General features: G+C 45.6%; 3 protein-coding genes across 4 annotated transcripts; 2 read left to right on the top strand and 1 right to left on the bottom strand.

Moving 5' to 3' along the window:
- The first annotated feature begins 486 nt into the window (after positions 1-486).
- Positions 487-14,720, top strand: LOC138600668 (uncharacterized). Of its 2 annotated transcripts, none has more exons than XM_069672143.1 (5): positions 487-648; positions 4,325-5,011; positions 5,271-5,432; positions 5,747-5,951; positions 6,100-14,720. In XM_069672143.1, the coding sequence occupies exons 2-5, from the start codon at positions 4,867-4,869 to the stop codon at positions 8,294-8,296; spliced, it is 2,709 nt and encodes a 902-aa protein (XP_069528244.1). In that variant the 5' UTR covers positions 487-648; positions 4,325-4,866; the 3' UTR covers positions 8,297-14,720. The 2 variants fall into 2 exon arrangements, with proteins under 2 accessions (XP_069528244.1, XP_069528243.1); XM_069672142.1 differs by having other exon boundaries at positions 4,319-5,011.
- A 522-nt stretch (positions 14,721-15,242) lies between these two features.
- Positions 15,243-21,030, bottom strand: cyp17a2 (cytochrome P450, family 17, subfamily A, polypeptide 2). The gene is made up of 9 exons (XM_069672159.1): positions 20,780-21,030; positions 19,637-19,757; positions 19,240-19,378; positions 18,758-18,987; positions 18,374-18,460; positions 17,438-17,653; positions 16,756-16,925; positions 16,455-16,558; positions 15,243-16,371 (listed from the first exon to the last, which is right to left on the bottom strand). The coding sequence occupies exons 1-9, from the start codon at positions 21,028-21,030 to the stop codon at positions 16,106-16,108; spliced, it is 1,584 nt and encodes a 527-aa protein (XP_069528260.1). The 3' UTR covers positions 15,243-16,105.
- A 2,845-nt stretch (positions 21,031-23,875) lies between these two features.
- On the top strand, positions 23,876-26,355 carry LOC138600686 (early growth response protein 1-like). Its single transcript, XM_069672161.1, has 2 exons — positions 23,876-24,169; positions 24,356-26,355. The coding sequence occupies exons 1-2, from the start codon at positions 24,043-24,045 to the stop codon at positions 25,549-25,551; spliced, it is 1,323 nt and encodes a 440-aa protein (XP_069528262.1). The 5' UTR covers positions 23,876-24,042; the 3' UTR covers positions 25,552-26,355.
- The last annotated feature ends 428 nt before the right edge of the window (positions 26,356-26,783 follow it).

Here is a 26,783-nt window from a genome sequence, read left to right as displayed (position 1 = left end):
AGTACATGAACTAGCATGAAACGGGAACGCAGAGCCGTCCAGTCCATGTCAAGAAAGAGCGGAGAACAGTACACACAGAGGGAGTCTGACTTCACTCTGCTTCAGGAAGTCATTTACACAGGACTTACTTGATTTATGATATATTCATGTGTAACATGTTGCATATTAAGCCTTTAAGGCATAAAGATCGCAAATAAGTACTCAAATACAAATATTTTATAAATATGTTTCTTAAAGCATGTTCTGACAACATGCCTGTTTCTGATACTGGAACATTTGTTTATATATTAGTTGTCTGTCTTTTAAACAACGTTCTTTTCGAATATATGTTCCGTATGTATAATATTCTCGTATGGGAAAATAAAACCAACGTTCAGGTCGAAAGGGCTTTTATTCTGAAATCTACACAGGCGAGAAGGCGGAAGTGTTTCGTCTTATGCCGCGCGAGCTCTACGTGCCGCTGGCGCTGATGGCGGCGGGGCTGGCGGAGGGTCGCACCGAGGAGGGAGAGCGAGAAGGCGGGGAACCGGAGAAACGGAGATAGCAGGCCGGTATCGATCACCGACAGTCACACACCATCCACCCCGACGGAGAGAGCAGCAAGGCCCACGAGCTGACACCGAGGAGGACGGACGGATGGATGGAGCGGTACGGTTGTTTTTGTTTATCTGCTACCGGTGGATTCCGCCGTTAACGGCTGCTGGAGGGTCCGCCTGCAGGCTGGGCAGCTGAGAATATTCACACTTGAAATAAATACGTAGTTATTACTGCGTTAGTTCGGGTCGTATGATGAGTGTGTTTCTCTGTGTAGACGGTGTTTCACGGTCATATTTATATCGTACGCACACGTGTGGCCTCTGTGTGTCTTATTGTTATCAATAGCGGGTTTATTGGGGGGTGGGGGCTTGGGCCAGCTCTGTATGGAGACCCAACAATATTCCAACTGTTTTATTTTTAACATCTTCAAAATTGATTTAAAACCCCGCTGATTCATGTCAGGCAGAGAGTATTTAAAATTCTGATTTCATATGAACAACAGGTTGGTGTGAAGCTGAAGGATCCACACCTGAAGAAACAGTTCAGTCAAGTCCTGTGGCACTCCGGCCGTGTGCTCTCCGTGGTCCTGAACCGATGCTGCTGCTGTTAAACAGATTACTGTGTGGATTACTGCCCAGCATGGCCTCATGGTTCCTGGTCATAAGAGGCCGGTAACACCAGGCCGTGTGCTGGTCCTGATCATTTATTAAATAATACAGGAGAATTTCTGCAAATACATGTTCGTCATTCTGTATTATGGCTGAACAAACGCCTCATTTTCTCTAAAGTAATAGTCGGAAGTAAAATACAAGATGGTCTGGGTAGTGCTCAACCAGATCAGGGAAGGCAAGTCCCAAATACAGGAGGTTTTTTAATTACATCACGCCAAAGAAGAGCAGGTGAGAGAGTATGATGATGCCTGACCATTAAGAGCTTCGTAAGTAAGAAGAAGGATTTTAAATTCTGTTCTAGCTTTCAAGGGAAGCCAGTGCAGAGAGGGCCTGTGTCCACTAACGTCCAAACACATGCAGCTCAGCGTCCTCAGCACAAAAATAGTTCAACTTTTGGAACACCGTCGCTCTCGTCAATGTCACTTCTCCCTCACCGACCAATCAAAATCAAGAAGAGGCGAGACTTCAGATATCGACTTTGTCAACAACAATGGCACAGGAGAAGTGGATCGTTTGGTTTTTTCGAGTGTATAGTTTCTGGGTCCAGAGCTGCTGCTGACTCCAGGACACGATTCATTTCCAACATTTCTCTGTACAATGTAGTGAATTAAAGCAAATATGAAGCACACAGAGCCATTTAGAAAAGACTTAACTATCACTACCAAGTGAAGCGGACGTGTCGCCAGACAACTTTCGTAACCTAGCAACAGTAAGTGCCTGCGAGAAGCGCTCTGAAATTGAGGTCATGGGCACTGCTAGTGCTTTTAAAGCTGGTAGCTAAATAAGAGCCATTGATTAATTATGCAATTAATGATGATCCCACTAGTGGACCAGCCTAATAGTTTCAATAATCGATGACTAGTCGACTATCAAAATAGTGGTTAGTTGCAGCCCCAGCATCCATACATTTTATTTACTCTGTTTCCCGCTATATCGAGTCATTTCAGTTGTTTTCTCAAGATCGCGTCTAACTCGCGATAACAGCGCTGCACCACGGTAACGTCACATGATCATAACTCCCAGCTGGAAAAGTTTTGTTCTGAGAACGTTACGCGCGGCGGAAGTTTTTATTTGGTTCCCAGAATGTTCCTTTTAACAGTAGGTATAGAGGCTAAGCCAACGCTTTAAGGCTGAGGTGCTACACCACGGGTTACTTGCTTGACGCACCTTACCCGGGTCTGATGCATGTCCGTTGAATTAAAGTCCGAGAGACAAGCTTTTCCTTGCAACACTAACGTTTATTTTCTCTTCCTTTTAGTGTCCAATAAACTCGAAAATACAAATACATGCAACAAACATCCAACACGAGAAACCGCTGCCACCAGTTACTGCAGCGTGTGTGTGTTCAAAAACTGTTCAGCTTCCGGGCTGAACACCTGACCAGACAAACAGTGGTTCCCATGTATAAGCTCCGGAGTGCTTATTGGCTCCTACAGTAGGAGAACGTGTTCTGAAATCTTCAGAAAGTTGCAGTGAGAATGTTCAAAGCACGTTTCAGGAACGTTTTATAAATCACGTTCTGAAAGTTCAGGCCGAGCTAACGTCCTGAAAGGATCCTCAGAGTGTTGCAGTCAGCACGTTCTACCTTTGTTTTTATGTCACGTCGAGCAAGCGTTTTATAAAAGGCGTTCTGACGTCCCCGTCCTCAGTAACATCCTGAACAGATCTTCAGAACATTGCAGTTAAAACGTTTTGTCTTAGTTTCAGTTTAACGTTACAAGAACTTTATTTGAAATGATAAATATCTTTAAACGTTCTTTGAATATTAGATTAAAACAATTTGTTTCAAACATAATTAGGACTGGTGGCTAATGTTGGCCGATGTTAGGGGAACGCTCCTGCTCGCTGGGTTACCTCGTCAGCGTGGGCGTGGCAGCATGTCCCGCTCTGTAACATCACAGTGAGCAGCCTGTTGTTCTGTTCTCTACATCGACCGAGAATTATCCCGTTATCACGAGGAAACCAGCGTTGTTATCTCGAGATAACGAGATAAATGAGTTGAGATCTTGATAACTCATTATCACAGGAAAATGGAGTAAATGGCATGTATGGGTGCATGTCCGCTCCAGGCTTCCATAGTTGTAGGAATATTGCAGAATTGTTGTTACACAGGGCTTAAAAGGATCAACTGTGAGCTGTGCTCCTCCAGCAGGCCGGCCTCTGATTCTTATATATTTATGAATGTGTGTGTGTGTTGCATTTACTGACCATAAGCTCTCAATTTATCCAAAGCAGACGCTGTCAGAGTTTATAGAAGTTTCCTAGTGTGTGTGTGTGTGTGTGTGTGTGTGTGTGTGTGTGTGTGTGTGTGTGTGTGTGTGTGTTTGAGTCTAGCACTGCAGCATGCAGGCAGAAGACTTCACAGACCACCAGTGTTCCCAGCTGCACTCTGCTCTGAAACTGCAGCAGTGTGTGTGTGTGTGTGTGTGTGTGTGTGTGTGTGTGTGTGTGTGTGTGTGTATCTTGTCTCTCCTCATCAGGTCCATGAGGAAGCTGAGGACTGGTACCACGTTGGTTTGAACATTCCAAAGGCAGGGGGAAAGATTGGGCTGAAGGTTCAGGGTGTGATCTTAAAACTCTGTTTGAACTTTAAACAAACTGAACTCGATGCAACGATCAAACTTTACCTCCCAAAAGTGATGAAAACACCTGAACCACTGGCAGGCTTACTCGCAGATACCGGACAGAGCTACACGCATGCTGTATGCTTGTTTTCTGAAGGTGCTGATGAGACTCACGTCTTACATTTCAGAATACGGTGCTCGATGGTATCCTAGCAACACAGTTGGTGCTAACAAAGTTCAGTGAATGTATTGAAGTTGGGTTTCAAGTCCTGACAGAGGCCACAGAATAAATACATTATGGAAGTAATGGTCCTCAAAAGTATAGATGTACAGATGTGTGTGTGTGTGTGTGTGTGTCACAGAAAGAGAGGGAGCATTGTGTCGGCTTGTGGTTTGAGCCGGTGCAGTGATGAATATCAAACAGGCCTGTAGTAGTTTGTGCTGTATGTGTGAGAGACGTTCTGTTGCTCTGTTTATCAATAAACTATTGTCTGTCTCTCTCTCTCTCTCTCTCTCTCTCTCTCTCTCTCCCTCTCTCTCTCTCAGCTGCAGGACTCAGAGTTGTTACCTGTTAGCAGAGATGCAGTGAAACTTCTGATTGGTTTTCTTCAACGAGGAGGACGAACGATTCTTTGAAGAGCAGCTTTGCAAACACACTTTGGTGCTAACTGAGCCTTAGCCTGTTAGCTTGTTAGGGGCTTCAGATTAGGGGAGCCCTGACTCATGCCCGAATCTGTCTATATAATCTTGCTGGGTTATGAGTGCAGTAGTTTCTTATAAACGAAACCACACTTAACCTGTCAGGCTAGCTGCTGCTTTACTGTGAAACCATCTCAGCTGCAGCACAAACAAAACAAGCGTTTCATCTGCTCCGAAAATGTAGATTTGTTTGTACTTGCTACTTGCAGTTAGCAAGCACATTGAATCAATCTAAACCAGACACAGAAATTCAGTTGGAAAATAAATAACCTAAAAAATGTAGTTGGACACTGACCAAGGTTAAGTGTCTGCAGCTAACAGCTTGTTAGCTGCTAGCGACAGGCAGCAACAGGTAGCAGTGGCGCGGGGCTAGCTCAGGGCAGAGCAGGGGTGTGATGGAGTACCACTCTGGTGGCAGCCTGCCCCTGCTGGGGAGACCGCGATACTGCCCCGGAGCCAATGCTAACGGAGGTTATCTGTGCGAGACAGGACACTGCTGTGGAGAAACCGGCTGCTGCACCTACTACTACGAACTATGGTGTAAGTTTGATATGCTCTCCTGCAGGCTTTTAGCACGATAGTACTTCCTGTTAGCATCAGCATCCTACGTATACTTAAACCTGGGCTTTCAGTTGCCTAAACATCATATGAACATCATATTCAGGAATCAGTCCCCACCTATTGAGAATTAAGATGCTACCTAGTTAATTTAGAATATGTCAGAAAAAGAAATGCTCTGGCCGTACAGGTTTGGAGTTGTAGTGGTTTATTCTTAATAAAGTTTTTGTGTTGTGTTTAGGGTTCTGGCTGCTGTGGACGGTCCTAATCCTGTTCAGCTGCTGCTGTGCCTACCGACACCGTCGGGCCAAACTGAGAGTTCAGCAGCAGCAGAGACAGAGAGAAATCAGCCTCCTGGCCTACCACGGAGCCAACTCCTACCCTTCCTCCATGTTGGACCTCAGTAAGACATCTGTCCGTCTGTCTGTCTGATAGCTGCTTACAAACTGAACTCTCAGCATCATTTTGGGTGTGTTTGTGATTGACTCCTGGCTGTCAGGTGACTTAGTGAAAATGTTCAGCTCTGAGGTCAGTCGACTTTGTCTTAAAGATTGAATTTAGTGAGTGTTTTCCTTTTGAGTTTTCCTAATCCTTTTTTTCTTTAACTGGTCAGCAGCAGTTAGTACAGTTAGGGACGGCTGTTCCAAAGGCTCACAGTGTTTCCCCCTGCTCACATGTCACATTAGCTTTAACCTGGCTCCATTCGGCTGATTTTAGGTTTCCTGGCGTCTCTGAAGCTCCCATCCTATGAGGAGGTGGCGGCTCAACCCTCCACCCCTCCTCCGCCCTACAGCTCAGTGTTTACCACCCCTCGTTACCCACAGCCGCCCCGCACCACTGACCCCCACCTGCTTACGCAGCATGGTCCGCTGCTGCACCAGACGCTCAGCGATGGTCCATCTTCTCTCAGCTCCGACAACAGGTAACAACAACTGCCAGCGCTGGTACCACCATTCAGGAATTAATATTAGCAGTCAGGAAATACTGATGACAGTTGGTGTCTTTGAATATACACTACATTTGCTCATGTTGTCAAATTTAAATGAATAAAAACTGTGCCTATCTTGTAGCTCCAGTTGTTCCTGTGACTCCTGCTGCCCCTCTTCGCCATGTAGCTCCTCCTTATCTGCACCTGTTACGTATGAGACTGACACAAGCCACGCCACCACTCCCAGCGAGGCGGTGCCCTTCACTCTTGATGTCACAATGGAGACTATTTCTGCTGCGGCATACTGTTTGGAGGTAAATCAGACACAATTTGATTCAGAGAGGATGGTTGCCACTGTAGCCATTGATATCAATGATGAAGTTGCTTCTGAGGCACAGGAACCTATTGCCACGGACTCATCGGTTCCCAACAAGACTGTTACTGTGGCGCTTGTAACCAAGGCAGTCCCCACTCACCCTCTGCCCTCTACTGAATCAGAGGTGGCTCTTCCAGTAGAAACTTTGTCTCCCATAAAGCTCGACCTAGCACCCTGTACCCACATCGTCACCATGTGTAGCCCAAATACACTCCCCAGTCCAAGTGTTGACACAACACTCTCCTACAACCAAAAAATAAGCATTGAGGGCCCAACAGACATCCCTCAAACTACCCACGAACCTAAAACCACCTCAATGTTAGACCCATCTGCCACAGCAGCTTGCAATTCTGACATCCCTACAGCCACCGAATCCCAAGAGACCCTTGATCTATCAAAAACTTTTGTTGTTCCAAGTAGCCCAACATCAGTACCATCCACAGATGTTAAAAGAATGATACATCTTATAGCTGGCTCTCCTGTTGTCTCAACACAGGACCCAATTCCCAGCCTTAATCTGATCCCAGAACCATCAAACCTTACCCAAGCTTCAAGCCCAGTACCTGCCAACCTTACTCAAGTTCCAGATGCGGTACCGACAAAATATACTCAAGATCAAAACTTAGTACCTTTAGAACCTACCCAATTTTCAGTCCCGCTACTTACCAACATTTCCGGAGATCCAGACCCAGTACCTTCAAACCATACCCAAATGTCAGTCCAAGCAAGTACAAACCTTACTCCCTTTCCAGACCCAGTACAAACAACTGTTACCCAAGCTCCAGACCCGGTACCTTCAAAACTTAGCCCAAATTCACGGCCGAAAACCCCAGTTGTCCAAGAATGCTCACCGTACCCCATTCCGACTCCAAAACCGGCAGATTTAAACCGTACCCCAGCCACAGATTCATCTCCCACCTCACCTATATTAGGCCATTGTCAGATTCCAGAACTGTCGCCTGAGTCGAGTCTATCCTTGGGCCTTGCCAGCCCAAGGTCAGGATCGCCCCAGCAACCAGGGGCTGTCACTGCTCTTGTATCTTGTCTAGATCCACATGTGATGGCAGCAGATTCAGGTCCTTCTTTGGTTCTGCCTCTGCTGTCAGAGTCAGACCTTACTGGTCCCTTACCATTAAATGTCCAGGCTGGTTTCAATACTGGTTCTGGATTATGTTCTAGTGTTGGTTTCATATCAAGTCCACTGTCCACTCCTGCCCAAGAGCTCTTCTCCCCAACACATGCCGCCTCCTCTTCCTCCTGCCCAACCATAACTGAATCTTCAGCTGCTCACTGTCAGTCTGCCCCTACAGTCCTCTCCCCATCATCACCCTCACCCCCTTTACTTCCTTCTCCTCCTCCCCTCCCCTCTGCTCCAGCCCTGTCTCCTACCTCTCTCCCAGCCCCAGCTTTACTCCTGGACCCCCTCACTGCTCTGCACCAGCCCAACAAAGGTGGATCTTCCTCTGGCCACGCTTCCTCCCTCTCCCCCTCGCCTCGTGCTAGTCAGTCCCCTCCCAAACAGACTCTGTTCTCCCCCTGTGTGGATATCTTTGAACCGGGACCTGAAAGCTGGGAAGATGAAGATGAGAAGCAGGATCAGGAGGAAAATGATGATGATGAAGATGAGGATATGGGAGCAGATGAGAGCCAGTATAGACATCGACGACTTACAGGTGACTCTGGGATTGAGGTGTGCAGGTGTCAGGTAAAGGAGGAGGAGGAAGATGGGGAAGAGGAGGATGAGGATGAGAAGGGGAAAAGAACTGAGGATGGCAGGAGAGGAGGCGGAGGGGAGAGAGATAAAAAAGGAGGTGGAAACACTGATCTCCATGACAGTGCAGACTGCCCCGCCAGAAGTCAGATAACTACAGAAGAAGGACATTTACTTTGTAACTCAACCTCCACCACAACACCGACGTCCGAGGATGGTGGCAAAGTCGTTCTTGTCATGGAGACAGTGTGATTGACTCAAATTCGTTCGTCACCCAGACAAGGAAAGAACAGAACATGAATGTTGGCATCCACCTTTTGAGACATATTTGCTGAGCTTGTTCTGAAAAATCGGGGAGGTTTTAAACACAGATGCTGGTAATTATGGATGAGTTAGCTCACATTGATACATTTAGGTTATTCAGCATTTGTTATTGAAGGGACTATCTTGCCTGTTGGAAGTTTGATGGGAAAAGAGTCCGCTGGAAGCACGAAGTAATTACAAATGGTTTCTTCAACTGGGAGCTAGAATTTAGGTCAGCTCTGATTTGGAAGCTTTTACTCTGTCGTATCTGTGTTTTTAAGGAGAGGCATTTACTCAGATTTCATCAAGGGTTAATTCAATTTGAACAACAAATACCCCTTTCACACCTAAAATTAGGAAGACCCGCTTATAGATGTCGATTGTCTCTTTTCCCATTGCCAGTGAAGTATCCTCCTGTCGGTCTCTTTTCTGCTGCGTCACCGTCTGACGTCACAAACAGGAGACAGGGTTAGTAACCAGTGAAGGTGTTTCGGTGGTTAGGTCTTTATTGTATCTGTCACTCATTCAGTCTGTTTATCAAACTCGGCGCCGACAAGTTTAGAACGATGTTCGAGCGCTGCTCGGACATAGACGGGCGGAGGTTGTAGCTGAGATGACGAGGAGTCGCAGAAGTTACCGACGGAGCATAGCAACGCGCCGGGAAGGGGGCGGAGCTTTAGCGTGTCGACACGGGTTTGGTGTTCCCATCAATGCCGATCAGAGCTGAGGCGATAATTAACCGGGTCTACTGCAGAGTCATGTGACCCGGGTCTGAACGCAGAGTCATGTGACCCAGGTCTGAATGCAGATTGTAACCTCTCACACTAAGTAAAAAAGCCGGATGTTAGCGGGTGTTAGCGGGTGTTAGCAGGTTTATTGACAAGTGGGAAATCGGCTTAATGCACGACAGAGCTCTCAGTGATTTATAAAATGACAAGAAAATGACGACTTCTGCCCTTATTAAGTTTGCATCCACCTTTATCTGTCATTAAAAAGGTGTTACATTACAAAGAATGTCTCGGCCTTATCCAGCGGCTATGAAAGGAGAGCGAGTGTTGCCATGTTGTTAGTAACAGAGTCTCAGAAGGTTCATGTGGAGTTTAAGGTGGCACAGTTACCCGTTTAAGCTTTAATTCTAGCTTTCGAAAAAACTGAATTTGTGCCATGTCAGTCAGTCGCCCAACTCCAAACGTATATTCTTTACACGTGTACTTTTCATATGAAACGTCTTGGCATTCCCCGAAGGCATTGTTAGTTTCTTGGTCATCATTAGCCACTAACAGTTGACCAGCGAAATTCGTTTGATTGGACGATGTTATCTAACTTGCAAACACAATTAGTGAGATATTTCAAAAGCTATTGCTGTGCTCATACCAAACTGAAGTTAGAATTATAACTGCCACCTTGCAAACAGAATTCATGTCGACATCTAAGTTGTGCTTACCACAGGGAGGTTTCCATTTTCTACAATCTGTGTTCTCCCAACTTTACGACCTGAACCAATACAGAAGTGCCAGAAAAACTTGGACTGGTCCACATCAAATGAAACATTCTTTCAAGAAATTAAAAGCAAATTCAATGGATATAACCTTATATGTCCATCCACAGTATCTACTATTAACGCTGTTACACAATCGTCTTGGGTGTTGTAATGACGTGAGCACCCTCACGTCGTAAGCACGAGAATCTTTCCCTTTGAAAACTTCCATTACAAATGAAATATGGCCACCAGAGGGCGCTTCATGCCCCCGACAGAAATGGCGGTGCAATTCCTACATCTGTAGGAATGTAGGAACAAGAAAAGGACAACTTTATACAGTTGACGTTTGGCAGAAGACACCTCACTTGTCCTGGGTGATGACGGAAATCTGGAAACATGCCGGGTCTAATGTAGGAGGATGATTCACTGTGACTGACAGAGGGAAGACTGATTCATTCATTGCTGAGGACATATTTGTGAAGAAGTCTGTCAGGATAGTGGAATGAGGTGGGTAGTATATGAAATGGGAGACAGTTTGTCAGATTTTCTGCGTTTGTGGAAACTTGATCCTGTACTGAAGGCTTTAGGGTGCACGGATCAGTTGGTTTTCTGTGCGTCAGTCTTTCAGCAAAGAACAGCTTTTGTATAAACCAGAATCAACAATGGGCACTTTTAGACCGAAACAAAGCAGCAAACAAAACCGAGATGAACACGTCATCACTCCTGTTTTTGTCTCTTTCTCTGAATTTGAGGTCGTTTAAGACATCGCACAAATTACATTCAGTCCCAGTCTGAACTCTGAACCCACAGAATTTAATGAATGATGAACTGATAACTTGATGGACTTTAACATCATCCTACAAAAAATGTCATTGCTCTTTAGGAACCGGAGAAAACTACTTTAGGAGGCTGTACTATATTGATGTTTATATCTTTTCAGATTGATAGACAAGTTGATATTTTGTGACAAAAAGACATAAAGGTAGACTATATTTTGTCATTGACAGAGAGTTATTAACAATGCTGGTGTATTTCAAGTATCCTTAGAAACTGCAATTAGCAATATTTTTCATCAGCAAGCGTCTGTGTGTAAATAAATTCCCCCCGAAAGCCTTGATAGCAAAGCAATACATTGGCCTTGTTATGAAAACGTTTCCATTTTTTAATTTGGACATATTCAACGCTCAGCTGTGGTTTGGGTAGTTTTATGGTCAGATGCGAGTTTTTACCCGACAACAGCTGTTTAGTAGTCGTTATACTGTAGCTGGTGCCGTGTTTAAGAGACGTCACTCATTTATGATAGCCCTTACTCGTGTCAGTGTCGAAAAATCAAAGTCAAAGGAATTTAAAATAACGCATTGTACGTTTGTTAGCCTTGTCCATGTCATGATAATCACCTGTCACACCTGACACTTTCACAAATGTTTTGTGTCATTTTTATATGAACAGATTTTTATTATTACATCAACTGCTTTTCCAAAATCTAGTCTCAGCAGTAAAGAACATACCGCCTTGTTCGGCAGGACGCTTTCCATGTGATCGGGACTAAAAATATCACAGAAGTTGGTCGGAGTGTAAAAGTGACATGTCTCTTTTTGCCATCAAATTTTGGTATACTGTACCTAATCCTACAAAGTGCACTTGTTTTTTGCTGTTAATGTAATATGTGTTAGAAGTTTCACAGATGTGTGTTGTTTCAAGCCAAACGTTGGAGCATGTTGGAAAAGACTCCAGAGACTGAAGTCTGACCTCAAGCCGATGGAAGACACGAGTGTGCAGTGACGTGAGATTGTACTGAAACCAGAACTCATCTAAGTTAGAAAGTTCAGCGATGGTCTCAGAAATGAAAAACACAGGAGGTTGCAGCAGTTTAACCTCGGACAAAAGTGTGGCTTTCAGGTTACTGCGAAAGAAACAGGGAACTGGTCACCGGACAATTGTCTCCTTAACGGATACCTTTAACTCAACCGTCTCCCGTGGACAGACCTTGAATCTGGTTGATTGATCCTTAAACCCTGCGTCAATGCTGCATTACAAAGAGGACTTCATGTACTTGATTACCCATTCTTACAAAGGATGATGGGTATACCGTGGCTTACAGAGGTCATCATATGGAGGCCCTAACACTACTGTATGTTGCACCGCATTATAAAAAAGCATGGTCCTGCCATGGAAAGGACGTGACTTGGCGACGGACAATTGTATTTCACAGTGTTGGCAGATGGGTGTTTCTGGTCTGCCACAAGTCTCTGATTCCTACTTGAAAGGATAAAAAAGATCTAAATTCAGTGATATAGGAATCTGGTTTTGAGCATATGTGGACTGAGGAGTGCTCAGCAGATTCCTCTTTGATTTGTCTTGGACCAGTTCAACAACTACGACGTGTTTGACTGAATACAGGCCAAAGGTGCATCTGTTGACTGAGGCTTAAGAGTTGACAGAGGCTGAAGGACCTCCTCAAGAAAGCTCAAGGGTGATCCATTGATGTTGTGGTTGGTGGTGTTTTTTGTTTACCTGAACTTACAAGGTTGTATATCTCCATGGTTACAGAGTGCCATTTCTACTTGACAGCTGTTACTACTTAGCATTAGATAGAGATGTTGTCACTCTGTGTGGATGTGGACTTTGGACCAGAGTGACTGGGGGAATGTTGTCTCAAGTTTGTCTGTCGTTCAGGTTCCCGAATGCTTTCCGGCTCTGAGATCAGCCACCTCAAGGTGAACTCGGCTGGTTTTGGTGTGACCTCTGACATTTCACTGAGGATTTTATCCAAGTCTCCTCCCAATAATAGGAGATTGTTGACATTATCCGGACATTCACAAACATTGGTGATGGTGTATATCATTTCCACCATGAAAACCTTCTTGAGTAAAACCAGATTGATGAAGACTCGTGGTCAGAACAAACGGTTTTAACAATTGGTTGGAATTATCTGAAAATGTACCAGAGCTCACCTCTACCAGCGAAGAAGCTCCCATGATGCTCTCTTGAGGCATCAACAGCTGACTACAGCAGAAGTTGACATGGTAGACACACAACAGAGGTAAAAGATATTAGAAAGTTATAAGATTGGTCATTTTCCATTTAGTTACCTCAATGGGTACAACAAGTCAACTGCAGTGCCAGGGTGGGGGTTTTAATTCCTGAAGTTCCTGTCACGCAAGATGTCAACTATCCTGGTGTCCTGGGGCTTATAGTGGTGGAGTCGTATTCATGGCTGGCACGAATCCATATGCGTGAGGCTGATGTCAGGGCTGGCCGAACGTTAGGAAACCATCTTTATCAATTTATGTTGAGCAATCCGTTAAGTTGTCCATCAAATTCTGGTGGACAAAAACGTTCAAACTAGCCCCCTCTGAAAGAAGAGTTCACACTGACTGGATTCACATTGACAGGTCAGATTTGGTTTAACAAGTTTGACTCCACAACGATCGTCATGAAGCGTTTACTGACTTCTTTTCATCTTGAAAGTTACCTTAAAAAGTAAAGGTTGAGGAGTTTTGATGCATCAACCTCTTATGAGGATTCCTACAATATTTATCCGTTCCTCTGTGACGTGTAAGCGAAAGATGAAGACGAGATGAAACCTACAAAGACAGACCTACATAAAAATGCTTTGTACCTGTCTTTGACAAACCTTGCAACTGAGCGAATGCTAGGCGATCTACAGTTCGCTAAGCACTAGAGCTCTGGAGGTAACTGACCTGACAAATCCTTTTAGAACACAAGCTGCTCTCCAACCAGCAGTTTGCCCCGTTTACATGCATCTGTGCTAAAAAGGCAAAGTGGCAGGTCTTCACTTTAATGTCGCAGAGGCGTTCGTTGTCTTCAGTTGATCCTTCATTTCAGTCGACCAAAGCACAACAAACCTTTTCGCTCTAAACAAACATCATTGGTCACATTCTTGGAACACCTATTATAGACATGTTTTTAAAAATCTCTTGTAGTCACTCAGTTTAATTAGATTTAGACTCTGTACATATCACTTATATTAGTGTCACACCCAAGTCAGATATCACGGCCTACACCGTTCCAAAGGGCGTCCCTGCTGCAACACATTGAGAGTCATTGAGTCAAAGTTGAGTTCAAAATCGACATTTTGATCAAAAGTCCAGAACAACTGGATCATCAGAACGTTTCAGCAGATTGCCGGGGACACATTGCCCGGTAGATGAAAAGGTACTCAGTCCAAGCAACACTTTTCCTGCCATGCATCACGAGTTCTGACCACCGTGAAATCCCGCTGTAGGAGTTGATCGATTTTATAACTGTAAAAAAAAGATGACAAACTGTCGGCCTCAGTAGTTTGAGAAAGGCTCTGGGGAGCAGATTTGTCATCTGCTTGGTCTTGGCATGAGCTTCAGTGCTTATAGAAACAGGCCTGAGGACACCATGAGAAGGGGGATACCTTATTGATTTCCGTTGCTTGAGATATTGACAGATAAGTCTTGGATGGGAAACCAATCCTGATGGAAATGTGAACCCAGTTTAGGTTGTACACATTTGGGCCTCATGGAATGTTTACCATTTTGGCTCTTTGATCAACTTGTTCCATGAGAAGCGTCTCACCTGAGTGATTATACAGAGGTATTAAATTAACTCAAACTATGTTCCTTCTGTTGTACGAGCCCTTCCTCCGTCTAAAGAATGTTGTTCTCTTGATCTCTTCTGTACTTCCTGTTTGCATGAGGTTTCTGTCCGGGGGTCGAAGGAAGCACAGAAGAGACGAGTCTTTAAAGTCCCTTAATATTATGATGATGATAACAATGCTAATTATTAGTATCACTAAATGAATAGTGAGTTTGTGTGTGTGTGGATGTATGTGTGTGATCTAACTAAACCAGCCTGTTCTTAATGTGTGTGAAGATATACTGAATAAAACTGACAAATCTACCACCCGTCTGTGTGTCACATTCATTAACTGGTGATAGGAAAAAACACAATGACCATACCGGAGATTTATCACGATTTATTCGTTTTAAAAACAGCACAATGCACTTAATCTGGGCTACAATACACCTCGCTCACAATGGTAATCAGACCCTCCAGGGTCTCGCAGCTTTGTCGAGGATTGTTGCGGCCGAACGTGCCCGATACTGCGGCAGGTTTTTGACTAAGTTGCTCTGCAAGTCGGGATGTTTTTTCAGGCATTTTTTGTGTGTAGCACACGGCACATCCACTGTGAGCTACAACCGCTTCAATGAAGCCGTCACTTCCAGGCAATTTCCTTGAAAAGTACTCACTGATAAGAGACGGTGACCACTGACTCACATCTGTGACAGAGCCTCTGACTGGTGGAAAGTTAAAGGCACCAGGAAGTGGCTAAGCTAACGGCTAACAGTTTTCAACATGGATAAATAATCACAAGAAGACATAGATTGTTGGATTTGTTATGATGTATTATTGACTATGACTGTATGAAGTCTCCTTAAAGAGAGTGTCGCTTGAGGGTCAGGAAGCTGATGAAAGAGAGACGATCACAGCGGCGCGGCGCGAGAACGATCTGCTGTCTGTCTCCAGCGTGCAGCGTTCTGGAGATATTAAAGGCACGATGCTCTCTGATGTTTATACAACATTGCAGACATATGACGATCAATACTTGGTGATGTACACGTCGAGGCACATGGGGGAGGTTGATTGGTCAAATTTGTGGAAGTGTTGCAGAGATTGTGCAACTTCCTGGAGGGACTGAACAAACTAAAATCAAATCATTGTCAGATGTTAAAACAAAATGTTGACATTTGTGCTGATGATCACTGAACACTTTATATTTACCTGTTTGTGTAAATGCATACAATTAGCACAAAGTTGCAAAAGAACAAAATTGGTGCATACCAGCCTAGGATTAGATTTTTATTGTGATGAATATATTTGTTAATTTGCGAGGTATATTTAATAAAAAAGAGGTTCACTAGCCGTTAGCTTTGGTAATTAGCCCTTTAGCTGCTCTATACTGAAGGGTTGTGATTTGAAGATGAAAATGAACTTTGACTATATTTGATCAAATGAGCAATGACTCCGATTATTGAGCAGTGAAGCTCTTTTTAAAGTGGAGTAGTATTTTTTTAAATGGTTTTAAAGCTTAAAGAAGCAGTTTCTGTTCATGTGGCGTCTTTTCAAAAGGACGGCTACGTGGGGGCGAGAGCTTACCCTGTGCAGGTTATGATGACGGATTTCTTTTTAATGTTCACTTTCATGAAATTTAAGCAAAGCAACAAAATTGGACTTTCGCATATCTTACTCCTTGGAACATGCATCAGAAGCAACCCCTGCCCCTCTCATTTACTCCTGCCTCCCCAACCTGCCCTTGGAGTGACAACCACCTTATAAGGCAAAGGCTGTAAAACCACACCCAGTCGCCCTTGCAGGTTGGGTGGGGGAGCCCCGTCTGGCAGACTGAAACTAATTCGCTGGAGCAGAGAAGACAAGAAGAGAAAGAGCTCCAGCCTGGCCAGCGATTCACCAACACACACTCGAGGTCCCGCCCCGAACGGCAAAAAGCAGGAGGGTGTGACCCGCTGGCCCTGGTCGTCCAGGAAGCGCCCTGCAAAGTGGACATTTTTTTTAAGGTGGTTTGTACATTAGATAAACCAAAAAGATAGTTGTGCCTGTTTTCATGGGTGTTACCTGGATCGAAAAGGTCGGGTTTGTCCCAGTGTTGGGGGTCGTGATGAATTGACCACATGTTGACCAAAACACGAGTCCCCCGACTGACAGCGTGTCCTCCAATGCTACCAGGCAGACAGTCAGAGACAGAACCAGAGGGCTTTAACTGTTTCATTCATCTGTGTCAGTTACATGTCTTAAAAAAGATCCAACCCTCACATTTCAATGTTAGAGCTGAATCCTCATTTTTGCTTAACAATACAAAGAGCCAATTTTGTGTCTGTAAACTTTCTAATGATTGAATATATAGGTGCAGGCCTACCTGCTGTCAGTCATGGCGGTGTGTGGGATTAACACAGGGCTCACTGGTCGAATCCTCATGCCCTCACTGATGACACAGTCCAGGTACGGTAGCCGGCCGCGGTCTGACATACACACCGGGCGCTCGCTGCCCACATGCTCGTCCAGCTCCTTCTGCAGGTGCTCCTGGACCTGGAGGGGGTGGGGCACCGCAGACACCAACACCATTACTGTTTGTAATATAATGCAAGACCTACAGAAACCCATCAGGTTCTGATAGTTGATGAAAGTTCATCTTGACATACAGTGTTTACAGCAGCCCGTCCAGGAACAAGTACGTCACTGCTGAAACATTGAAACATCAACATGTGGACAGACTGAGCACGTGCATTGAGAGACGAGCACTTCATCGCTTTTGACTTCAGTGTCATTCAGTTTTTACACATTTTATTTCACATCTTGACACAGAAATGTTAGAAGACAGACAGCTCGCTCAGCCAATCGATGGCTTTATTGGAGCGTTCGTCCATCGTGGGTGTGTGACGTGTTACAGAGAGGAAGAAGCCTCAACACACAACAATAACTGCCGTGAAATCCTGGAGGGACTGACAGTAAATATGTGAGATGTTACGAGACTGTGCACCCCGAACATTACCTTTACAATGGAAGAGGACATATATATAGTAGTAGTTTCATGATTTCACCTCCGGGTGGTGCAGCAGGTAGGCCAGGATCCACAGCAGTGTGGTGGACGTCGTCTCTACTCCGGCTCCGAAAGCCTCGGCTGCCGTCATCAGGACATGGTCATCTGTTATCTCCTCCTCCTCCGATCCAGGGGACTTTTGAACCCGCCTGCTGTCCATCCTACCCTTAATCAAGGCCTCCAGGAGGTCACGGGGGTCGCCGTCACTCAGCATCGCCTGCTACAGGTAACAGAAGGGGGAGTTCAGCCTTTCACATGACCTTGTGTTTACTCCAACGAAGTTTCTTTTTAGTCTATTTGCCACGTTAATATCTTGTTCAACAACTTCATATTTTGATTATAAGTTCATTAGTATTTGATTGAAAAGTAAATCTATGTTTGACGAGATGATTCATCCATCCGTCAGGTCGGGTCGCGGTGTCAGCAGGCTTCACAAGGTGACCCAGACTACCCTCTCTCATGCAACGTTTTCCAGCTCCTCCTGGGGGATCCCGAGGCGTTCCCAGGCCAGGTGGGATATGTAATCCCTCCAGCGAGCTCTGGGTCTGCCCCGGGGTCTCCTCCCAGTTGGACGTGCCCGGAAAACCTCTGAAAGGGCTTCTCCGTATTTGACAGTACAATGGTCTTTTCAGTTAGTATCTAACAAGGTAAAAGAGTGTATGACATGTTCATATGTTGCTCGACAAGTTTCTATGTTTTTGACCATTTAATATGTTTTGTTTAATATCCTGTTTGGTGTTTGGCATGTCAGGACCACCAGAGGGCGATGTGACGTTCATATTTACAAAACATAATCACAATCTTCTTCATCTTAAGGAGCAAAACAAAAAGCAGTCGTGTAAGTCTTAATGAGCCATGCCACATAGCATAGCGCCACCCTCAGGACAAACTACATTTGTAGCTTCCTGTCAGAGATTTTGGTGTGTTTGTGCATCACCTTGTGTTCCTGTAGTTTGCGTGACAGCAGTCGGTCTCTGACGGTGATGCACTCCTTCAGTTTACTGAGACAGTGGTTAGGAAAGACCTGAGAGACAGAGACAAACGTCAAGCTTTACAAGGACCAAAGGATTTTTAAAGAAAAGGAAGACATGTTCAGATGATGGATGTGTCAGGAAAGTAAGGACTTTTGGGAAGGTGGGGACATTTTTGACTGTGATGACATTCTATAACGTGTAAAGACATTTTATAGAAACAAGGACTTGTTGGGAAGCACAGGCCTTGTAGGAAATGAAGGACATTTTAGGAAAGTAGAAGCATTTCTGTTAAACGGTCCACATCTCTTCACAGTTCAAGAGTTCAACATTAGTTTCTGTTAATGTACCTTCATCCAGGGGTAAATGTCCACCAGTCCTCCTCTGGCGATCGTCTGCACAATGCCGTCATTGTATTGGATCACTTCCCGCAGCTCAGCATCATCATGGCGGTATGTCGCACTGAACACCAGCGTACACACGACATTGGTGACCGCCCTGGTGACCGCAGGAGACGGGTCAAAGCCGTGGCACCCAGAGGACATCAGCTCGGCACACAGACTGTCCACTGAGGATAAGACTGGAGACACAAGATATGTAATGAAACACATTTACAGTGAAGCAGCTGCAGAACCACATTTCAGGGAAATGTTAACGGACTTAAAGCTTTTGTTCATCAGAAAATCTCAGCAGGATAAGGTCTGCACGGTGTGTGGTTTCACCTTTTGCATTAAGAGAAGTTTTGAAACAAAGTCAATAAAAAATAAACGGAACACAAAGTAACACATGAAGCTTTTTGCTATAGAAGTATATGTTGGACGGTGTAGCGTACCGATGTCCTGCAGCCGGCTCGTTCCCTCTCCAAACAGAGTGAAGGAGTTGTGGACGAGGCGTCGGTGCGCCTTCCACAGAGGAGAGTAGTCTGCGAACGCGATGTCTTTGCCTCCTCTGGTCAGCAGGTCTGTGGTCACCTGCAGAGAAACACACCGAGCTGGTTTAAGCAGGTCCTGTTTTATTCTTCTTCAACAATAAAAAGATAGAATAAACATCCAACACTTTCATTTGAAACATTTTTAACCAGTGTTAATAACCTTTCTTTAAAAACAGAGCAGCCAAACGTGTGATACACAAATTTAACAAATGTAATATGTGTGACAAAGCTTAACTAAAGGACCGTCTCGTTTCTTATGGCTGTGGATATTCTTAAAACTCTCTCTCTGATGTCTCACCATGCTCGGCCGTCCAGCGAAGTCCCGCCCTCTCTGCAGTAGGACCTCTCTGGCATGCTGATGGTTGTTGACCACCACGGTGTAGTGAGGACCCAGGTAGAGAGCAAACAGAGAGCCGTACCTGAAACAGAAAACATCACGAGAGCAGATTAAATATAGTAAACTCTACAGAAAACATACATATTTTCAATTAACTAGTACTAACAAACATTAACTAGTACTTACCAATCATTAATTAGTACTTACCAATCATTAACTAGTACTTACAATCATTAACTAGCACTTACATTCATTAACTAGTACTTACCAATCATTAAACTTAGACTTAGACTTAGACTCAACTTTATTGATCCCTTTGGGATGACTCCCTCTGGGAAATTCAGTCTCCAGCAGCTTATACAGTACAATACAATAGGAAAGAATCAGCACACAGAGGGTAAAAAATAAAGATCAAAATATATATATCTATCGATATAGATATATATATAAAAAGTACAAAATTAGATAACAAAATATATAAAATATACACTCTTAGAAAAAATAAATAGTACTTACAATCATTAACTAGTACTTACAATCATTAACTAGTACTTACATTCATTAACTAGTACTTACCAATCATTAACTAGTACTTACGATCATTAAATAGTACTTACCAATCATTAACTAGTACTTCCAATCATTAACTAGTACTTCTAGACATTGTCAAGTACTTTCAAACATTAACTAGAACTAACCAATCATTAACTAGTACTTCCAATCATTAACTAGTACTTCCAAGCATTGTCAAGTACTTTCAAACATTACCTAGAACTAACCAATCATTAACTAGTACTTACCAATCATTAACTAGTTCACCCAAACATTGTCAAGTGCTTTCAAACATTAACTAGTACTTACCAATCATTTACTAGTACTTCCAATCATTAACTAGTACTTCTAAACATTGTCAAGTACTTTCAATCATTAACTAGAACTTACAATCATTAACTAGTACTTCTGATTGAAAGCCAAACATAATACGTATAAACTGCTGAACATGAATGATTTCTTCACATTTACGAGTTGTTGAGGTAAGCTCACCTGTCCCCCTCCTCACAGGTGAACAAGTATGACGCCTGTGAGGAGGCTCCATGCTCTCACCTGCGGGCCAGCTGGCTGAAGAGGAGGTGAGGAGGGAGGCCTCCTCCCAGCCAGGGGAGGCTGCCCAGGACGGGGATCCGCGGCAGGCAGGGGATCTTGGACGAGGACGGAGGTCTGGTTCCTCGGACGGACCGGTGTGTGATCAGGAAGAAGACGACTGCTGCACCAATGAAGACGAGGAGGAGGGAGGATAGGGGCAAGGAGAGAGGAGACATAAAGGAGAGGAGAGAAGAGAGGAGACACCAGAACATGTCTGTGATGAAGAGAGAGAGAGAATGAAGAGGGAGGCAGGAGAGTCCTGGTTTTAATCTCCCTCACACATGGAGAGACCTTGGAGAGGTCAGAGGTTGTGTGTGTGTGTGTGTGTGTGTGTGTGTGATATTATTACTGATGTGTGTTTGTGCCCTCACCTTGACCATGTCTACGTGTGTGTGTTTACTGGTCAAACGACCTTGATGTTATCAGGCTGCGTGTCCCTGTCTGATCAGGCGCTCCGCTCTGCTTCCCTTCAACCTGACTGTCAGTCGCTCGTTTGAAACAAGAGAACATTTCATATTCATGTACATGAGTATATTATGATAAAATAACACGAGCTACTTTTACTGTGATACTTGAACTACGTAAAGCCAAAAACTCAAAAGAATCGGTCAAAGTGAGTGTTGCATTGTGGGTAATGTAGGCACTACGTTTTGAAGAAGACAAAAACATGTTAGTGTGACACAGGAGTGAAATTATATTCATGAACTCATCGAGTTTTTCTGACAGATGTCTAAAGTGTGAATCTACAGAAGGGAGAGTTTCTGACGGCATGAACATGAAGCTCTGACAGAGGCTGTGTTATTTGTGACAGGTGGAGGGACCAGAAGGTGGCAACAGCCCCTCTTTCCTCGCCCCCTCACTCACACATACTTCCCTCAGTACTGCTTTGAGATTTGGTCCGTTCACGCGTACATGTGTGAGAGGTATCTGTCCTCACCATCGTCATCCATCACAGTCAGATTACAGCCTGCTCGCCTGATTGGTCACATGGGTATTTACTGTTAGCATCCATCTGCTGAAGAGCATCAGCAGAAGCAGCCGGGTTTTCAATCATGTCAAGAAACCAAACACGCAAATACAGAAGCCTCAGTAGAAACATGACAGTTCTTCTAAAGCTGCAGTTCCTCTTCTGACCACCAGATGCTGCTCAACATTAACTAGTACGTCTAAACATTAACTAGTACTTCTAAATATTTAAGAATACTTCGAAACATCAACAAAAACTTCCTAAAACTAACCAGTACTTCTAAACGTTAATTAGTACTTACGAATATAAAAAATTGGTATCACATCAGCTATAGACAACAGCTAATGTTAGCATTGACTAACTCCTTGCTTACATAACTGAATTTGCACCTTTCCTATTGTTTCGCATAGCTGTAACAGTTATGGTAAACCTGCAGTTCCTCTGGTGTCCACTTGAGGCTGCCTCCAGCAGTGAGTCAGTCCCCATAGAGCCCCATGTTAAACTTTACAGCAGAAATAAACATGTTTACAGCCTGGTACAAAAAACAGTTTGGGTCTCTATAGCTCATTTCTCTCTTCATGACAACTGTACGGGGAGAATCTTTATACAGCTCACCTGTTTACATTATATTAAGGCTTAAAGTGATGCAGCATTAGGGGCGTGGCCTCTTTGAGTGACAGCTGGGAGCTGCTAGCTGTCTGCTAGGTGTCCCCTCAGCTAACTCAGTCACTGAACGTAACCTCTGGGCCGTGTTTGTGCTGTTGGAGCCTTTTGGAGATTTGTTCATGTAAATATCAGACAGATAATTCTCCGGTCAGCTAACACCGCAAATAGAATCTCATTCTGTGGGAAACATTGTCATCACCTCTCTAATTAGCCAGCTAACGAAACTACCTTGAGCATAGACTAGATGCTAGTCCCTCGTTTCTGTAAAGCTCTCCAAACAGGTAATAAACAATAAACAGGAAGTGCTAAATACCTGCAGAACTAATGACATCCCCATCAGCCTTAGCTTTGTGTTTACTGCTAAATAGCACATGTTAGCATGCTAATTTTAAGCTACTTAAGTACAGTTTTGGATGCAGGACTTGTATCAGTTCACAGGTGGGTGTTCGCAGGTTCATGTTAAGCACAGTGTTAAGTAAATGTGACTGAATACACCTTTATGCTCAGAAGAAAGTTAATTCTCAGCTTCTATTTCTGACTTCATTTTACATAACGCCTGGCCTCAATCTCCTCCCGTTTCCATGGCGACAACATCACATATGAGGCTGAGGCGTTGATGTGCAGGAATGTCACATGTGGGGCGGTAATGTGCAATAATCTCTCTCTCTCTCTCTCTCTCTCTCTCTCTCTGCAGCACTGCAGAGCTGTGTCGGTGCGACAGACTGTTTGTTTTGTGTCGACATGAATCTCTTTAGGAAACGTCTCCTCTGTGTGCAACGTTTCAGCGTTTGTGTTCAGCTATGAGACAAACATGGCTGACAAAGCTGCAGCAGGTTCTGTTGCAACACTTCTCTGTCCGAATATGACAAAATGTTTTTAACCTGCTGCTGAGTTTGTCTTTCTGCGTTTCATCGCAGCACGTTATTCCTTTGTGCAAAAACCAGGTGAGGAGGCTGTCAGACACTTCTGTTCAGATAAATTACTGATAGAGGGAAAAAATCTGCCCCTAAGTCCCAGTTTGAGCTTCATACGCTCTGGGGTAGAAACAATCTGCCTGTGAGGCAAAAGTCAGGGCAGCAAAACAAGGTCACAACGGCAGCTTTATGAGCTGTTTCTCCATCAAAACAACTATTAAGCCTTTTTTCTGCTCCTCCATCCTGTGCTGCATCCCTCCATCCCTCCTGTATGAACCCTGAGCTTGTATAACCCCCCTCCCCCCTTCTGGTGCCGCAGTGAAGGAAACCCCTCTCTTCTCTCCTGTCTACGTCGCTCTCCCGCCTGTCCTTTTATGGTATGGGGATACCCGCCGTCACAACCGGATGCAGCCCATGTTTGGGCAGCTACGAAGCGCGCGGCGGGGGGAATCCCTCGCGCCGGTGCTGACCAATAAGGCCGGGAGTGGAGTTACCTAGGAGACGGTGAGTATAAAAGCAGCATCGAGCAGCATCTTCAGCATCAGCGAGCGGACTAACGGAACACACCGACAGCTCCGCTAACGGATTAATAACGGATCTTTAAACACCACTGACTCGCACCGGTTCATCCACCTGCCTCGGTTTTATCTCACATCAAAACCTCCACCCGCAAAGCCATGCTTCTGGAGCGCGAGGACAGCTTCATGTCGGAGTTTGAGGACGCATGCAGCGCCTGGGTGGACAGTGTGGGCTCGAGCCCCAGCGACGGAGCGGACTCTGACGTGGGCTCACCTTTCAGCCAAGGTGTGTGTGTGTGTGTGTGTGTGTGTCAATAACAGATCGATAACACCAGGTTAAATATCAGTAGATTTATGATCACAATGTGAAACTGCATCGTGTTGCAGCTGCAGCTCCACAGTGTGTGTGGGCTGCTGAGCTGATATTATGCAATGACACTAACCCCCCCCCCCCCCCCCCCTCTGTCCTCAGTGTTCTCTCCGGGAGCTGACGCCTCGGACTCAGATTTCTTCTCCGACTTCAGTGACTGCTCCTCGGACACCCTCTCGCCCTCCCTCGGCTACACCGGCAGCTTCTTCACCGAGCCGGAGCAGGTCCCGGCGGCAGCGGGGCTGAGCAGCACTGCGGACGCGATCCTCAACATGATCACAGAGATCGTCGGCATCTGCACCGAGATGGAGCAGCAGGGCGACACGGTCCCGTCCTCTGCGGCCCCCTCCCCGGCCGCAGCCTCCTCCTCTGCCCAGCTCATCGCTTCACCTCCATGCCTGGCTCCCTCCTCTGACCTGAGCGTCCCTCCCGGGGCCGCAGCCCAGCAGCTGCCCCCCGCCTCAACCTCCCCCCCTGTGGTGGTGAAGAGCGAGTTTGTGACCTCCAGCTGCGGCAGCGGCTGTGGACAGTCTTTAGTGACCGGGAGTGATACTGTATACCCAGGCTGCGCCGACTCTCTCCTCCCGCTGTCTGCTCTGGAGCAACAGGTGGATGTGACTGATTTCATCGACTCCCTGCTGAGCTCCGAGGCCGGCCAGGGCGAGCTGAAGCCCGGCTGTGAGGTGAAGCAGGAGCCACTGGGGCTGGAGGACTGGCTGAAGAGCTTGGCGGCTGCACCGGCAACCGGGGGAGATTCCAACAACTACGTCATCAGCAGACCGGCAGTGAAGACGGAGCTCGTGCAGAGCGGGGGCAACCTGCACTTCTCCCCCTCCACCCTCCCCTCCACCCTGGACGCTCATCTCCTGTCCTCCCTCCTGCAGGGCGCGTTCCCGATAGTCAACATCGGCAACGTGCACACGACCGGAGCCCCCAAACGTGGGGGCAGGAGGGCTCCCACCAAGAACGGCCTGAAAGTGAAACCTTTCCCCTGCTCTGTGCAGGGCTGCGAGCGCCGCTTCTCGCGCTCGGACGAGCTGAACAGGCACGTGCGCATCCACACTGGACAGAAACCCTTTCAGTGCACCATCTGCGCGCGCAGTTTCAGCCGCAGCGACCACCTGACCACGCACACGCGCACGCACACGGGGGAAAAGCCTTTCTCATGCGATGTGTGTGGCAAGCGCTTCGCGCGCAGCGACGAGAGAAAGAGGCACGGGCGTGTGCACGTCAAGCAGCAGCTGCGCGCGCAGATGATGGCCGCTTACTCCCTGGCCCTGAATGCGCCAGGTGTCTGAACTGCAGCGTGAGGCTGCTGTGGAATCAACTTAAAGCTTCAGGATTTGAACCGTCAACCGGAAAGCGTCAGAGACGTTCCCATGTGACGTCACACTGAAGGCGATTTTAGCTGAAGGCCGGAAGCCGAACAGGTGTTTAAAGGTGTTCAGAGGACTTTAAAGTTCGCACTGTGGCTCTTCTCATGGCGCATGCGTGTGCCTACAGTCCACCTGGAGCATTGTGGGAGAGAAGTGAGGTGGAGATGGTTTGATCCCCCCTCATCATCACGTGCTCTGTGAAGGTGCGTCAGGTGACCGACGACTGTGTCTCTGGGGGGGTTTAAAGGAGCAGTCCGTCAAACTGAAGGACAGTTTCATGTAAATTATTGATGTCTGATTTTTCTGCATGAGGACGTGAACAGTGAAGAAACTGTGAATGTTGACGTCAGAATGTCGTGATTCTGTTTCCACTCAAATATTTTTATGTGAAGCTGCTTTATATTCGACCTTTCTGAGGATTCTATGTTTGTAAAATATCTCTATTTTTATAGCCTGGTTGTCTACCTCTCCATGTCGCACTGTTTCAGCAGAGAGCCAGCGTTTGTAAATGTGCCATGATGTCACTTTTCTATGAAATGACCCTGAATGAACTTTATATTTTTCATTCTGATGTTTCATCTTGGTTAAGAAGCACAGAGAGCGCCGCACTGATGCATTGTGGGATACTTGTCTGCAGTGTTAACACAGCAGCTAAGTGGCTGCAGGTTGATGTTCCTCGATGTGCATGAGGCTGCTGCTGTCAATAAACAAAGAAACAAACAGTAACATGGAGTCCGACTGTTTCCTCTGCTTCATCATCCTCGTAACCGTCATGTCATCTTCCTCCCATCATCCTCTTTGTCATCGTCATCTTCACCATCTTCATTTTTGTCTTAGTCATCAATCTTTGTTGATGTCATCGTCATCTTCTTCACCTCTTTGTTGTCTCCATCATTGTTGTCACCAACTGTGTTGTCCTTAAAGATTGTGTTTGTCATCTTCATCGCTGCTGTCTTTGCTGTCAAGTTCAACATTTTGGCTGCCGCCATGTTGGTTTCCTGGAGCCAGAAGTGAGCATATTTGAGGGTTGAGGGGTGGAGCTGGAGAGGAGCGAGGGGTTGGCAAACACTAAATAATCAGAGTGATAGCCCATGGCTAATTCATTAGCTGCTAATGGGCTAGTTAACTAGCATGTGTTCCACAGAAAGAGATTT

Source organism: Semicossyphus pulcher, unplaced genomic scaffold (assembly GCF_022749685.1).
Source record: "Semicossyphus pulcher isolate SPU_LCO1_2020_fin unplaced genomic scaffold, fSemPul1.0.p SCAF_21, whole genome shotgun sequence".
NCBI lineage: Eukaryota > Metazoa > Chordata > Actinopteri > Labriformes > Labridae > Semicossyphus > Semicossyphus pulcher.
This window is presented reverse-complemented; position numbering and strand designations above follow the sequence as displayed.